The sequence below is a fragment of the Myotis myotis genome, unplaced genomic scaffold (genome assembly GCF_014108235.1).
Source record: "Myotis myotis isolate mMyoMyo1 unplaced genomic scaffold, mMyoMyo1.p scaffold_m19_p_4, whole genome shotgun sequence".
Classification (NCBI taxonomy): Eukaryota; Metazoa; Chordata; class Mammalia; order Chiroptera; family Vespertilionidae; genus Myotis; species Myotis myotis.
The window spans coordinates 107611599-107627359 of NW_023416346.1; the positions used below are offsets into that span (position 1 = coordinate 107611599).

General features: G+C 47.5%; 2 protein-coding genes and 1 pseudogene across 2 annotated transcripts; 1 reads left to right on the forward strand and 2 right to left on the reverse strand.

Annotated features, from left to right (window-relative positions):
• Positions 1-216: 216 nt before the first annotated feature.
• Positions 217-11087, reverse strand: LOC118653572 (protein FAM47B-like). Its single transcript, XM_036304213.1, has 3 exons — positions 11034-11087; positions 702-1347; positions 217-461 (listed from the first exon to the last, which is right to left on the reverse strand). The coding sequence occupies exons 1-3, from the start codon at positions 11085-11087 to the stop codon at positions 217-219; spliced, it is 945 nt and encodes a 314-aa protein (XP_036160106.1).
• A 55-nt stretch (positions 11088-11142) lies between these two features.
• On the reverse strand, positions 11143-11691 carry LOC118653573 (ferritin heavy chain-like). Its single transcript, XM_036304214.1, has one exon. The coding sequence runs from the start codon at positions 11689-11691 to the stop codon at positions 11143-11145; it is 549 nt and encodes a 182-aa protein (XP_036160107.1).
• Positions 11692-14104: 2413 nt separating this feature from the next.
• The window catches only part of LOC118653574, a 168401-nt pseudogene continuing 166744 nt past the window's right edge, over positions 14105-15761 (forward strand).

Genomic DNA, 15761 nt, shown 5'->3' on the forward strand with positions numbered 1-15761 from the left:
GTATATGTAAATATTGACTTCACAGTTGGTAAAATACATAACACATTGATGAACCCAAGCAGAAGGTCATTTAGATTTTTATTAGCACTAGGTGTTAAATGTACAGATGTTGTGGAATCAAATTGTCCATACACAGTGAGGCACTCATGGTGAATTCTGACTCATGTTAAAATGAGAGAGACACACTAGCCAAGTGAGTAGTAAACAGAAAATTGTCTAATCCTCTTTGTCCCCTGAATCCTCCTCTTTGGGTTTGGAGAGGAGTTTCATTACTTGGTGTATAGGAGTCTTCACAGACTCATAGTTCCATCCCTTCCTCATAAACATCTTCTCAATCACACCTGGCATCCTGTAGCCCTTGATAACAATGAAATCTTTGAAGGCAATTGGTGCATAAAGTTCATCAGTAATGTCTGGTTCACGATGCCTTCCATAGGTCCAATATTCCTTTTCAGGGACGGCTTTAGGGTCGGGCAAAGGCTGGCCATTGACCAGCTTTTTCCAGGATTTGGGGTCCAGGTACCATGCTCCATACCTTATCTTCTCCAGTTTGGGTTTGTAAGGGTCTTCTCGTTTTCAGAGTTTCCTTTCCCAGTTACCTTCCTGCAGGGAGAATTTTCTCTGCTGTATGGCATCTAGCTGTTTGCAGGGCCTTATATTCAAAGGAAGCTGGCTTATTTTCTTTATTTTGACTGCATTACTGGTGAGTGGGACATCAAAGTCAATTTCAAACTTTTTCATGATGTCCTCTTCATCAATGCCTATGTCTCCAAAATTATCATCGATCCATCTGCAGAATTCACGAACTGTTCTTGCTTTTTGGAACACAGGAACTTTGGGGATATCCATTGTGCATGGTGCATTTGTCTCTTCCTCAGGAAACAAACTGAATAAATATGACTGGAAGCTCTCCTTGGCCGTTTCCAGGTATGCTTGGTCTTCAAGTCCCAGGTTGACCTCCTCAGGAAGTTCCAGGTTGACCTTCCAGGGATATTCCCTGTGGACTGTCTTGGGAGGTTCTAGGTTCACTGCCTCGGGAGGCTCCAGGTTCACTGCCTGTGGAGGCTCCAGGTTCACTGTCTGGGGAGGGTCCAGGTTCACTGCCTGGGGAGGTTCCAGGTTGACCTCCTCAGGATGTTCTTCACACAGGTGTGTGGGTGTCTTCTTTCTTTCCTTGGTGCCCTCACAATACGCCCACGTGTCCTCCAGCTCCCTGTCAGGATCTAGCACTTCCAGGACCTTGAGCAGGAGGTCTGGAGGGAGAGATTCCTCCAGATTCTGGCAGTTCGCCAAGGGATGCTGGGTCAGGCTGGCTTCAATGTTCTCTACAAAGGCCTTCCGTGCTCGCTGGGCTGACAAGAGCTTGGAACACAGGTCCACTCCCTTGGGCGGCTGTTTGCAAATCAAGGTGCCACGAATATTTCACGTGTTCACAACTTCATAAAAGTACTTTCATTTCTCCTGGATAAATTATAGGTAACAATTGATAGGTGGGAGCTTCTGAGAGCCATGTTTTCTATGTACTCACAGCCCTCAGGTTTTGATATTTGCCCAAATATGGGTGAGGTGAGTGAGGCATTGGGTATACAACTTAAGATGGCACCCAAAATCCCCCTCAGAAATCAAGATCAGTTATCTTTTAAGGTAACATTTCAACATAATCAGAAAAACTGTGCCATAGTAAAGCCTGAGGACAAAGGATAGATCAGTGCCCTACTACGGATCCTGTCTTTATTTAAAACCCATGTGTTCTTCAACATCCATTTTCTTTTTACAAATAATGTTTGCCCTTTCTGGATACTGTTGTATTTCTTGGAAACAGTTTGGTTCTTTGGGATCCATTTTAAGATTTGATTGAAATAAACAGAGCAGTTCCTTGTGTTAGTACATGACTAAATACTGTTAGACCACGTGTTATGGTTAATTAACTGTTCCTCACAACTGAAGCAAGACCCTTCCACGTAAATTATTTAATGCCTGTGCATCTAGAGATGTTCTAGTCTGGCTGACAGTAAAGGTCACTATTGCAGGCCCTGTGTGAGTATCAGTTATCAAGAATCCTTTCCAGTGGTTTCTTTCCTGGCTTCTAATAATGTATTCACACAGGAGCTGATCAATAATCCCCTGAATCGCCGAAACCGGTTTGGCTCGGTGGATAGAGCGTCGGCCTACGGACTAAAAGGTCCCAGGTTCGATTCCGGTCAAGGGCATGTACCTGGGTTGTGGGCACATCCCCAGTGGGAGATGTGCAGGAGGCAGCTGATCAATGTTTCTCTCTCATCGATGTTTCTAACTCTCTATCTCTCTCCCTTCCTCTCTGTAAAAAATCAATAAAATATATTAAAAAAAATAATCCCCTGAACCATTCTTGTGGGGTGAAAGATTCTGGAGGTCCGTCTCTTTCTCTCATTTTGCTCTCTGGTTGTCTGCCTTGAGATCTCTACCCACCTTCTTCTCTACAGTGTCTTAGCTCCATCTCCTCTACATAGCGTGACTGCTGGTCTTTGCCTCTCTGAGCTGTGGCCTAGAAACGGAAGGAATGTGGACACATCATAGGAGTTACCTCACTTATTTCCTATCTGTGAGGCATCTGTCCCTGCTTCCTGATGTCCAGTGTCTTTCATAAATTTATCTTACTTTATTTCATTATTTTTCCAGGTGTTCCAGGGCATAAATCTGATCCCTGTTACTCTACTTTGGCCAGAGCAGAAAATATAATTTACTTTTTTTTTGTTTCATCTCCCTCAATTTCTGAGTCGGCCTTTTCAAAGGTCTCCCACGACTTCTGAGCCATCATGGGGAGAAAGCCCTCCTGAGGGCCACGAGTGTTCACATCTTCAGGAGATGGACAGCCCTTTGTGAAGTCGGGCTGTCCATCTCCTGGTACTGTAAATTCTTGCTATTGTCCATGATTAGAAATTGTAGATCACACCCACATTATTGAAACAAATGCCTCTTTTAAAATCCAAACCAACCTATTTTACTTTTTTCCCTAATACTCAGGATAACCATCTACTCCAAATTCCAAAAAATTAATAGTAAACTCCTTAGCATGTAGCATTAGGTGTTTTACAGTTTCAATGCAGCATGGCTTTTTCTTCGTCATAGCCAATAATACACTAATACACAAATTACAGATTAGATGTAATTCTTCAACCATGGCAGCAACTTGAATCTTCTCCTAAAATACATTTTTTATTCATTTACTTATTCAGCATACATTGGTTCAATTCTCCTTTTGTATGAGGCAGTGTGTCCAATACTCAAACTATTGCAATTAAAGATACAAACACTATATTTTCCCTGTAATAAAATTCCCATCAATTTTTGCCATCTGATTATTTTAAAGATTTTCTTCAGACTTCACCCTTGAAGTACATTCTTTCTGAGTAAGTGTTAAGTGAAACAGGCTGAGATTGCAAATCAATGAAGTAGAATTAAATATATTAATACAGCTAAGATGACTTAAGATGGTTGGTATAAGTTAAAATATGAAGCTAAGAAATAGAAAATCAGTGACCACGATTCAATGGGAACTCAATCTATTCTAGAAATCATTGCTTGTAAATTAGTATTATTATTAATATCATTATTAATATTGATATAGTTGTTTCCTGCAGTATGAAGCACAGGGAGAATATCTCCATTTAAGGATAAGAATGAAGTGACATTTTCGTAGGAAAAATGACAAGTAGCCAAAAGGTAATGCCCAGTATATTCAAACCCCTTTAAAAGTTCACTATTGTCCCCATTTGTCATATGACATATACTTTTTCCAAAGAGGAAAGATAGATGTGCAACAGAAATTACATGTACCCGTTATTGAAATTATCAAGTGAATCCTAGCTGGTTTGGATCATTTGATAGCAGTGATGGCGAACTTATGACACACAAACTCATTTTTTTGGTTGATTTTTCTTTGTTAAATGGCATTTAAATATATACAATAAATATCAAAAATATAAATCTTTGTTTTACTATGGTTGCAAATGTCAAAAAATTTCTATATGTGACACGGCACCAGAGTTAAGTTAGGGTTTTTCAAAATGCTGACTCACCGAGCTCAATAGTTTCGGGAAGAGCCTCAGCCTGGGAACTGAAGTGTCCCGGGTAACATTTTGGTGAAGGTCACATGCCAAGGTGGTTGGGGCAAGAAGGCTCAATCCCCAGTAGGGGCCTACAAGAGGCAGATGATCAATGATTCTCTCTCATCACTGATGTTTCTATCTCTCTTTCCCTCTCCCTATCTCTCTGAAATGAATATATATATATATAATTAGCCAATAAAATATAATGAAGGAGCATCACGTGTTCCAAATAATGTTTCTAGAGCTCTCTTCACTCTTAAATACAAGAGGTTACATTACTGTATGAACATCAGCATCTTCCAAGTATTCATCCTACTCTGGCTATGGCAGTTAACATTAGGAAATATGGCTATTGAAAAAGGGCCTGCTGTAGTTGTTTGCCATCTCCCAAGGCAAATATTTCTGAAGAGTGATTACTGATGTAGAGTAGTTATCTTTCTCAATTGTCCCATTTTTTGCTTCTGAAATAGACAGCATGTGAAGATTGTGTCTTACAGGTAGTTGTTACCATGACTTTGATCACTTATAATAAGCACATTTAAGATAATTCCGATAACTTGTAATGTAGCAACATTTTTCAACATCAGATTATTCCACTAACTTCCCTTTTAGTTTTCTATTTCTGGATCTATTTTGTTCATGGATTCATTTTGTTCATTAGATTCCACATATGAGTGAGATCATGTGATACTTACCTTTCTCTGACTGGCTTATTTCATTTAGCATAATACTCTCCAGGTCAATGCATGCTGTTGCAAATATTTCTATCTTGCAAGTACTTCATCTGTCCTCTAATTGTTTCCTTCTATAGTAGACATTTTATTTTAATTTTATAAATCTATTTTCTTCCCTTAAAATTCTGAGAATAGGAATTTTTCATAAAATTATCTTTTATTTCAATATTTTATCTGAGTTTCCCCCCAAAATGACATAGTTTTGTGTGTTTATTGTGATCTTCTATTTTACCTTCCTCATACATCTGGAAAACCTTTTTCATTTATATGTATGAATAAAGGACTTACTTGATTCACCTCGGTAAGTAGCATGGATCAGATCTAGAATTGTGATGTCCATTTCACTACTAGGGTTTTGCTCAAAATGGGAGAGTGGAGTGTGTCAGTTATTCAGTTTCTTTCTCCTTTGGGGATACATGGCATGGAGCTTACAGGTAGGATAGAAACACTTTCTGATGCCAAAGCAAGCACAATATTTCTCACATTGGAACACTAATGCTTTTTCCTTCTAGGAAAATGTGTCCTATTGTTTCCCTTCTCTGTAGGTCTGTAATTGTCTTCCATTCATTCACTGTCTTGGAGTGTAGTTTGGGGAGATTAAAAGGCTCAGATGCCAAAGATCTTTACTGTCCTATGTAAGTAGGGGTGTGGGAGGGTATGAGCTGAACAAGTTAAAACAGATCTGCTATTCACAGAGCAGCTATTTGCTCTCACAATTGACCAAGTACCATCTGCAGTGTTGCAATTTCATTTACTCTGTTCTTAGAGTAAGGGGTCTCCATCTTGCTACCCAGATGTTAACAAATGATAATATTTTCACATTTTAGTAAACCAAAACTGTAGGTTAAATACAAGAATCCTTTCTTTTAGGCCCTGCCCAATCCCATTCAATTCACCCTTTTTCCAGAGGTAAGCACACCTGTGATTTTAAGGATATGTTTTATACGTTTAGCATGAACATTCATCCACATTCAAAGGGCCGAAGACCATTCACCTGACTGCACCCACATATACCTTGTTTGTAAGGGGTAGGTTAATTTTGTTTTCCCAGGTGCCATGGAATACCTCCTCCTCATTCCAGTGTCTCATGGAACACCTCCTCCTCCATCAGGGTCCTATGGAATCCCTACTCACTCCATCAGGGTCCTATGGAATCCCTCCTCCCTCCATCAGCGTCTATGGAATCGCTCCTCCCTCCCTCCATCAGTGTCCTATAGAAACCCTCCTCCATCTTCCATCAGGATACTCTGGTGTCCGTCCTCCCACCATCAGGGTCCTATGAAATTCCTCCTCCCTCCCTCCATCAGGATCATATGGAATCCCTCCTCCCTCCCTCCATCAGTATCCTATGGAATCCCTCCTCCCTCCTCCATCAGGGTCCTATGAAATCCCACCTCCCTACATCAGAGTCCTATGGAATCCTTCCTCCCTCCCACCATCAGGGTTCTATGGAATCTGACCTCCCTCCTCCATCAAGGTCCTATGGAATCCCTCGTCCCTCCCTTTATAAGGATCCTATGGAATCCCTGCTCCCTCCTCCATCCAGGGCCCTATGGAATCCCTCCTCTCTCCCTCCATCAGGATTCTATGGAATCTCTCCTCCCTCCATCAGGGTCCTATGGAATCCCTCCTCCCTCACTCTATCAGGGTCCTATGGAATCACTCCTCCATCCATCAGGGTCTATGGAATCCCTCCTCCCTAGCTAGATCAGGGTCCTATAGAAACCCTCCTCCCTCTTCTATCAGGATCCAAAGGAATCCCTCCTCCATCCATCAGGATCCAATGGAGTCCCTCCTCCCTCCGCCATCGGGCTCCTATGGAATCTTTCTTCCCTCCATCCAGGGTCCTATGGAATCCCTCCACTCTCTTCCCTCCATCAGGGTCCTATGGAATCCCTCCTCCCTCCATCAGGATCCTATGGAATCCCTCCTCTCTCCTCTATCAGGGTCCTATGGAATTTGTCTTCCATCCATCCAGGGACCTATGGAATCCCTCCTCCCTCCATCAGGGTCCTATGGAATCCCTCCTCCCTCCATCAGGATCCTATGGATTCCCTCATGCCTCCTCCATCAGGGTCCCATGGAATCCCTCCTCCCTCCATAAGGGTCCTACAGAATACCACCTCTTCCCTCCATCAGGATCTATGGGATTCCTCCTCCCTCCATCAGGGTCCTATGGAATCCCTCTTCTACCCTCCATCAGGGTCCTATGGAATCCCTCCCCCCTCAATCAGGATCCTATGGAATCCCTCCTCCCTACATCCAGGGTCCTATGGAATCCCTCCTCCCTCCCCCATCCATCAGGGACCTATGGAATCCCTCCTCTCTCCTTCCATTCACGATCCTATGGAATAACCTCCTCCCTCCTCAATCAGGGTCCTATGGAATCCCTCCACCCTCCATCAGGGTCCTATGGAATCCCTCCTCCCTCCTCCATTAGGGTCCTATAGAACCTGTCTCCCATCCATCCAGGGTCCTATGGAATCCCTCCTCCCTCCATCAGATTCCTATGGAATCCCTCTTCTCTCCTCCATCAGGGTCCAATGGAATCCCTCCTCCCTCCATCGGGATCCAATGTATTCCCTCAACTCTCCTCCATCAGGGTCCCATGGAATCCCTCCTCCTTCCAGCAGGATACTATAGAATACCTCTTCTTCCCTCCATCAGGATCCTATGGAATCCCTCCTCCCTCCTCCCTCTTCCCTCCATCAGGATCCCATGGAATCCCTCCTCCCTCAATCCAGGGTCCTTTGGAATGCCTCCTTTCTCCTTCCATCCAGGGTCCTATGGAATCCATCCTCTCTCCCCGCTCCATCAGGGTCCTATGGAATCCCTCCTCCCTCCATCAGGATCCAATGTATTCCCTCACCTCTCCTCCATCAGGGTACCATAGAATCCCTCCTCCTTCCAGCCTGATACTATAGAATACCTCCACTTCCCTCCATCAGGATCCCATGGAATCCCTCCTCCCTCCATCCAGGATCCTATGGAATCACTCCTCCTTCCATCAGGATCCTATGGAATCCCTCCTCTCTCTCCCCTCCATCAGGGACCTATGGAATCACTCCTCTCTCCTTCCATTCACGATCCTATGGAATCCCTCCTCTCTCTCCCCTCCATCAGGGACCTATGGAATCCCTCCTCTCTCCTTCCATTCACGATCCTATGGAATCCCTCGTCCTTCCTCAAACAGGGTCCTATGGAATCCCTCCTCCCTTCATCAGGATCCAATGGAATCCCTCTTCCCCCCTCCATCAGGGTCCTATGGAATCCCTCCTCCCTCCATCAGGATCCAATGGAATCCCTCTCCCCCCGTCTATCAGGGTCCTATGGAATCCCTCCTCCCTCCTCCCTCCATCAGGGACCTATGGAATACCTCCCATATCCTTCCATCCACGATCCTATGGAATCCCTCGTCCCTCCTCAATCAGGGTCCTATGGAATCCCTCTTCCTCCCGCCATCAGGGTCCTATGTAATTCCTCCTCCCTCCTCCATCAGGGTCCTATAGAATCTGTCTTCCATCCATCCAGGGTCCATTGGAATTTCTCCTCCCTCCACCAGGGTCGTATGGAATCCCTCCTCCATCCATGAGGATCCTATGGAATCCCTCCTCCCTCCATCAGGGTCCTATGGAATCCCTCCTCCATCCTTCAGGGTCCTATGGAATCCCTCCTCCCTCCTTCAGGATCCTATGGATTCCCTCACCCCTTCCCCTCAGGGTCCCATGGAATCCCTCCTCCCTACATAAGGGTCCTACAGAACCCCTCCTCTTCCCTCCATCTGGATGCTATGGGATCCCTCCTCCCTCCATCAGGGTCCTATGGAATCCCTCTTCTACCCTCCATCAGGGTCCTATGGAATCCCTCCTCCCTACATCCAGGGTCCTATGGAATCCCTCCTCCCTCCCCCATCCATCAGGGACCTATGGAATCCCTCCTCTCTCCTTCCATTCACGATCCTATGGAATAACCTCCTCCCTCCTCAATCAGGGTCCTATGGAATCCCTCCACCCTCCATCAGGGTCCTATGGAATCCCTCCTCCCTCCTCCATTAGGGTCCTATAGAACCTGTCTCCCATCCATCCAGGGTCCTATGGAATCCCTCCTCCCTCCATCAGATTCCTATGGAATCCCTCTTCTCTCCTCCATCAGGGTCCAATGGAATCCCTCCTCCCTCCATCGGGATCCAATGTATTCCCTCAACTCTCCTCCATCAGGGTCCCATGGAATCCCTCCTCCTTCCAGCAGGATACTATAGAATACCTCTTCTTCCCTCCATCAGGATCCTATGGAATCCCTCCTCCCTCCTCCCTCTTCCCTCCATCAGGATCCCATGGAATCCCTCCTCCCTCAATCCAGGGTCCTTTGGAATGCCTCCTTTCTCCTTCCATCCAGGGTCCTATGGAATCCATCCTCTCTCCCCGCTCCATCAGGGTCCTATGGAATCCCTCCTCCCTCCATCAGGATCCAATGTATTCCCTCACCTCTCCTCCATCAGGGTACCATAGAATCCCTCCTCCTTCCAGCCTGATACTATAGAATACCTCCACTTCCCTCCATCAGGATCCCATGGAATCCCTCCTCCCTCCATCCAGGATCCTATGGAATCACTCCTCCTTCCATCAGGATCCTATGGAATCCCTCCTCTCTCTCCCCTCCATCAGGGACCTATGGAATCACTCCTCTCTCCTTCCATTCACGATCCTATGGAATCCCTCCTCCCTCCCCCCTCCATCAGGGACCTATGGAATCCCTCCTCTCTCCTTCCATTCACGATCCTATGGAATCCCTCGTCCTTCCTCAAACAGGTCCTATGGAATCCCTCCTCCCTTCATCAGGATCCAATGGAATCCCTCTTCCCCCCTCCATCAGGGTCCTATGGAATCCCTCCTCCCTCCATCAGGATCCAATGGAATCCCTCTCCCCCCGTCTATCAGGGTCCTATGGAATCCCTCCTCCCTCCTCCCTCCATCAGGGACCTATGGAATACCTCCCATATCCTTCCATCCACGATCCTATGGAATCCCTCGTCCCTCCTCAATCAGGGTCCTATGGAATCCCTCTTCCTCCCGCCATCAGGGTCCTATGTAATTCCTCCTCCCTCCTCCATCAGGGTCCTATAGAATCTGTCTTCCATCCATCCAGGGTCCATTGGAATTTCTCCTCCCTCCACCAGGGTCGTATGGAATCCCTCCTCCATCCATGAGGATCCTATGGAATCCCTCCTCCCTCCATCAGGGTCCTATGGAATCCCTCCTCCATCCTTCAGGGTCCTATGGAATCCCTCCTCCCTCCTTCAGGATCCTATGGATTCCCTCACCCCTTCCCCTCAGGGTCCCATGGAATCCCTCCTCCCTACATAAGGGTCCTACAGAACCCCTCCTCTTCCCTCCATCTGGATGCTATGGGATCCCTCCTCCCTCCATCAGGGTCCTATGGAATCCCTCTTCTACCCTCCATCAGGGTCCTATGGAATCCCTCCTCCCTCCATCGGGATCCTATGGAATCCCTCCTACCTCCATCAGGGTCCTATGGAATCCTTCCTCCCTCCATCAGGGTCCTATGGAATCCCTCCTCCCTCCATCAGGATCCTATGGAATCCCTCCTCCCTCCATCAGGATCCTATAGAATCCCTCCTCCCTCCATCAGGATCCAATGGAATCCCTCCTCTCTCTTCCATCAGGATCCTATGGAATCCCTCCTCCCTCCATCAGGATCCTATGGAATCCCTCCTCCCTCCATCAGGGTCCTATGGAATCCCTCCTCTCTCTTCCATCAGGATCCTATGGAATCCCTCCTCCCTCCATCAGGATCCTATAGAATCCCTCCTCCCTCCATCAGGATCCTATGGAATCCCTCCTCTCTCTTCCATCAGGATCCTATGGAATCCCTCCTCCCTCCATCAGGATCCTATGGAATCCCTCCTCCCTCCATCAGGGTCCTATGGAATCCCTCCTCTCTCTTCCATCAGGATCCTATGGAATACCTCCTCCCTCCATCAGGATCCTATGGAATCCCTCCTCCCTCCATGAGGATCCTATAGAATCCCTCCTCCCTCCTTCTAGGGTCCTGAGCTGCACCTAATTGAGGCCTGGGTGGAGGCTCCTGGATACCAGTTTTAAAAATGAAATATGAGGATTTGCTCAGAGGAATCAGAGAAAGACCCTTATTTATTTAAGAACCAATGACTTTATTTGAAGAGACAGCGAACCTTGAACACGGAACTGCGGTGCCCGTCTTGCTTGGGCAATGTGGCCATGGGCATCCGGGCACGGGGCAGGGAGGCCCCCACCCCACGGCTCTGGGGAAGGCATTCCCGGTCAGTGCTCCTGTCCGTCGCCCAGGGTGAGCTTGTGGAGCAGGTCCTCCTCCAGGCCGGACTCGGGGGCCTGCATCTGGCGCAGCTGGCTGATGTGGTCGCCCAGCTCCTGGAGGAAGGCCGCCTGTGGGTGCAGGCAGTGGCTCTCCAGGAACTCGCACAGGTGGGCGTCCTCCCGGTGGGTGGCCAGGCGGTGCAGGTGCCGCAGGCCCTGGTCCACTCTCTTCGCCAGGAGCAGGGCCAGCTCCAGGGCCACCAGGCCGCTGTCCCAGTCGTGCTGCTGCGGCCGGGGGACGTCCTCCAGCAGGACGCGGGCCCCGCGCTGGCTCTGCAGCCACACCAGCCGCTCCGCCTGCTCCCTCTTCTTGAGGGCCCGCTTCCGGAAGAACTGGGAGCCCTGCTGCCAGGCCCGGTCGGGCCTCTGGAAGTAGCCGGCGATGGAGGTGTACACGGAGGCCGCGTAGAGCTCCAGGCCGATCTGCTGGTTGATGGCGGCCTCGCAGTCTGGATGGTAGCCCTGGCGCTCAGAGGAGGGCGGAGGAGTGGCCATGTCTGCAGGCGCAGGAGCGGGTCGGAGGCCCAGGCGGAGTGCAGGAGGCCGGCGGGTCACAGGTGCAGGCGGCTGGGGTCTCGGAAGGTCCCGGGTGAGGGCAGGGCACCGGGGACAGGCGGCTGGGGTCTCGGAAGGTCCCGGGAGAGGACAGGGCACCGGGGACAGGCGGCTGCAGCGACAAGACACGCGGGAGGCTGCGGGCCGCTGGCGGTGGCGGTTGGCTCTGAGGGGACCGGAAGCAGTGACCGTTGCTCAGGGGCCTGGGGGAGGGGCGGGGGGCCCTCACAGGGGGGCGTGAGGGGGGCCCGAGGAGGCGGGCAGCGCCGGCCTTCTCCGGATTCCATGCCCGTCTCATGCTGGGCCCTGGCCTTCACGGCGTTTTAAAGTGTGACCCGTGAGGACGAGTGCGACCGCTGCCAGGACGTCAACCGCACTTGGTTTCTCGGAGCAACTTGCGTGAACGTGGTCCTGATGTGGTTGTTTCCTTAACCGCCGCCCAGCCCTTTTGGGGAATGCTTGTTGCCTCAGCATGAATCCCAAAGCTTCATCGGAATGACGTCGGCGTCCGCTCCCACAGTTCCCACAGCCTGACCCCGGTCCTCGGCCTGGTGACGCCGGCGACCTCCACTTCCTCCTGTTCACCATCAAGGCCCCCTCTCTGCCGGCAGAGCCCGGCCTCCACAGCCTCACGGACTCTCCCCTCCCATCTTCCCTCCTGTGAACTTGCCCTGCCCCCTTTACTCTGTCTCCTCTCCATCTCTCAGCACAGCCCGGACACCCATTCCTCCCGCCCTGTCTGCCCCCAAGGGTCCGTTCCCATGGTCTCAACGCTGACATCCTAAAGATTCCATCAAAATGCTATTAGAACTGGTAAATGAATTTAGTAAAGTTACAGGATAAAAAATTAGTATTCAGAAATCCAGAGCATTTTTATGTACCAATCATGAAACATCAGAAAAGAAATTTAGAAAACATCCCATTTACAATTGCATCAAAAATACCTAGCAGTAAGTTTAACCAAAGAGGTAAAACGTCTGAACTCTGAAAATAATAACACACTGAAGAGTGCAATTGAAGAGGAAGCAAATAAATGAAAGCATATACTGTTTCTTATGGATAGGAACAATTAATGTAAAAAATGTCCATAGTGCCAAAAAGAATATATAGATTCAACACAATCAATATCAAAATACCAATGGCATTGACCATAGAACTGGAACAAATAATCCAAAAATTTATATGGAAAAACAAAGACACCAAATAGCCACAGCAATCTTGAGAAAGGAGAACAAAGGTGGAGGTATCATGCTACCACTGATAAATCTATTCTACAAGCCCACAGTAATCATAACAACATGGTACTGGCATAAGATGTATAGATCAATGGAACAGAATAAACCAGAAACAAACTCACACCTATACGGGCCATTAATCTATGCCTAATGAGAGAAGAACATACAATGGGATAAGCACAGTCTAGTCCAGTGATGGCGTACCTTTTGAGCTCGGCGTGTCAGCATTTTGAAAAACCCTTACTTAACTCTGGTGCCATGTCATACATAGAAATTTTGTGATATTTGTAACCATAGTAAAACAAAGACTTACATTTTTGATATTTATTTTATATATTTAAATGCCATTTAACACAGAAAAATCAACCAAAAAATGAGTTCGCCTGTCACCTCTGACACGCGTGTCATAGGTTCGCCATCACTCTAGTCAATAAATGGTGTTGGGAAAACTGGACAAATACATGCAAAAATGATACTAGACCATTTTCTTACACTATATATCAGAATAAACTCAAAACTGATTAAAGACTTAAATATAAGATGCAAAACCATAATACTCCTAGAAGAAAGCTAGGCAGTAAATTTTTTGACATTGTTCTTAATTATATATATATACACTTGAGTCCTGGTGGATGTACTCATGCATGGGTGGGGTCCAGCCAGCATGCCCCAATCGGCCTAATTGACCCTGGGCCAGCCCAGGGGAGGGAACTTGAGAGGTTGACTGGTCAGCACCACCCTGATATGGCTGGTTGGCCAGCCACAGTGCATGTCATAGAGACTGGTCGTTTCAGGCACTTGGTTTTTATATTTACACTAATAAAAGAGAAACATGCAAATTGGTGTCACTCTGCTATGCCTCCCAGCCAATCAGGATGAGTATGAAAATCAACCCAACAAAGATGGTGGGTAATTTGCATAAGCCAGTGGGAGAAAGATCAATATCATATTATATCACTCATATGTGAAAAATAACTAAGAACATAAAGTGATGAAAAAATAGACCTAGAGACATGGAGACTGGAACACACTGGCAACACTTAGAGGGAAAGTAGGAGAGGGTGGAGGGAGGGTGGAAGAATTCAACCACTGAACTCATGTGCATATATGCATAACCCATGGACACAGACATTGGGGTGGTGAAGGTCTTGGGGGTAAGGAGCTGGGAGAGGGCACTAGGGGTAAAAAAAGGGACATGTATAATACTTTCAGCAATAAAAAGAAAAGAAAAAAGCCAGCTCTAACTGGTTTGGCTCTGTGGAGCCATTGACCTGCAGATTGAAGGGTCCCAAGTTTGATTCTGGTCAAGGGCACATGCCCAGGTTATGGGCTCAATCCCTAGTAGGGGGTGTGCAGGAGGCACATGATCAATAATTCTCATCATTGAAGTTTCCATCTCACTCCATCTCCTTTCCTCTCTGAAATGAATAAAAATATTTTTTTTAAAAGCCAAAGCTGTATTTGGAAATTCAGGTCCCTGTGATCCCAGAACTGATCTTTCACAACATTGCCTTAGTGCACAATACCCAAAGGGCACTTGGAGTCTGCCTTTCCTCCCATCAGGACCACATGTAAACTCAGTTCTCATACTAAGGCTAAAGAAGTGAGATGGGAAGTGACTGGGGAGGTTAAATGGAGGCCAGCTTGCAGTGTGGGGTGGCTAATGACCAGCTAATGATGCAATGACCAGCTAATAGTTTGGATTTAGAATGGGTTTCATTGGTCTCTACACCCACCCACTCCCAAACAACGCACTAACAGCCAACTCCTGATTGGACTGTCTCATGAGGAATTGGTCAAGAGGCTCAAGTGTTTGTGAGAAACTGGTTGATTTCTAAGAAATCCTTACTGCAAATAGCTGCAGGGTGGGGTGAACAGGAAGAAAAGAGAAGAAAGGGGCTTAAAAAAGGAAACAGTAAGAGGGGGAAGACTATAAAAGAAGAGCCCAGCTGCACAGAGATCTCAGCTACTCCACTGGCCACCTCTTCAGTGTCCCCCACAGCCCAGGATGAAATTGATTCTGCAGTGAAGAGGCTGTTATTGCTAAAAATGAGCTACAAAGTGACAACCGGGGAGAACTACAAGGCCGACTGCCTTCCAGAGAACCTTCCACCTGGGTTAGTTGTCCAGGTGACATGGAAGGTGAAGTGGATTTTGTGGACCCCCGAACTGTACAGAGGAACAGTGCAAAAAGCAGTGACTATGACAAGCTCATTGTTCTGTTTGGAAGCAGTGACATTGACCAAGAGCTGATAAACAGAATAGAGAGAGCCAGGGGCCAGAGACCGCACCGCTTCCTGCACAGATGCACATTCTTCTCACACAGAGACATGAACCAAGTCCTCGTTGCCTATGAAAACTAGAAGCTGTTTCGCCTGTATGTGGGGAGGGACCCCTCTTCCGAAGCCATGCATGTAGGCCACCACATCCAGTTCATTTTCACAAAGTGGCTGCAGGACATGTTGAATGTGCTCTTGCTCATCCAGATGGCAGATGACTAGAAGTACCTGTGGAAGACCTGACCCTGGACCAGGCCTATGGCTTCTCCATGGAAAACGCCAAGGACATCATCACCTGAGGCTTTCACATCAACCACCCCATCTTCTCTGACCTCAACTACATGTCATTGAGAACAGACTTCTACAAGAACATGGTGAAGATTCAGAAACATGTGAACTTCAACCAAATGAAGGCATTTTTGGCTTCGCCGGCAGTGACTGCAAGGGGAAGATCAGCTTTCCTGCCATCCAGGCTGCTCCCTCCTTCAGCAACTCA

What these genes read in the sequence shown, in the direction of transcription:
- LOC118653572 (XM_036304213.1), bottom strand. Translation starts at nt 11,087, where the DNA reads ATGCCCATGGCCACATTGCCCAAGCAAGACGGGCACCGCAGTTCCGTG. An exon ending in ACCGCAGTTCCGTGTTCAAG is followed by an intron (nt 1,348 to 11,033) that starts GTTCGCTGTCTC and finishes TTGTCAGCCCAG; the next exon opens with CGAGCACGGAAGGCCTTTGT. An exon ending in CTTTGATGTCCCACTCACCA is followed by an intron (nt 462 to 701) that starts GTAATGCAGTCA and finishes CCGACCCTAAAG; the next exon opens with CCGTCCCTGAAAAGGAATAT.
- LOC118653573 (XM_036304214.1), bottom strand. Translation starts at nt 11,691, where the DNA reads ATGGCCACTCCTCCGCCCTCCTCTGAGCGCCAGGGCTACCATCCAGAC.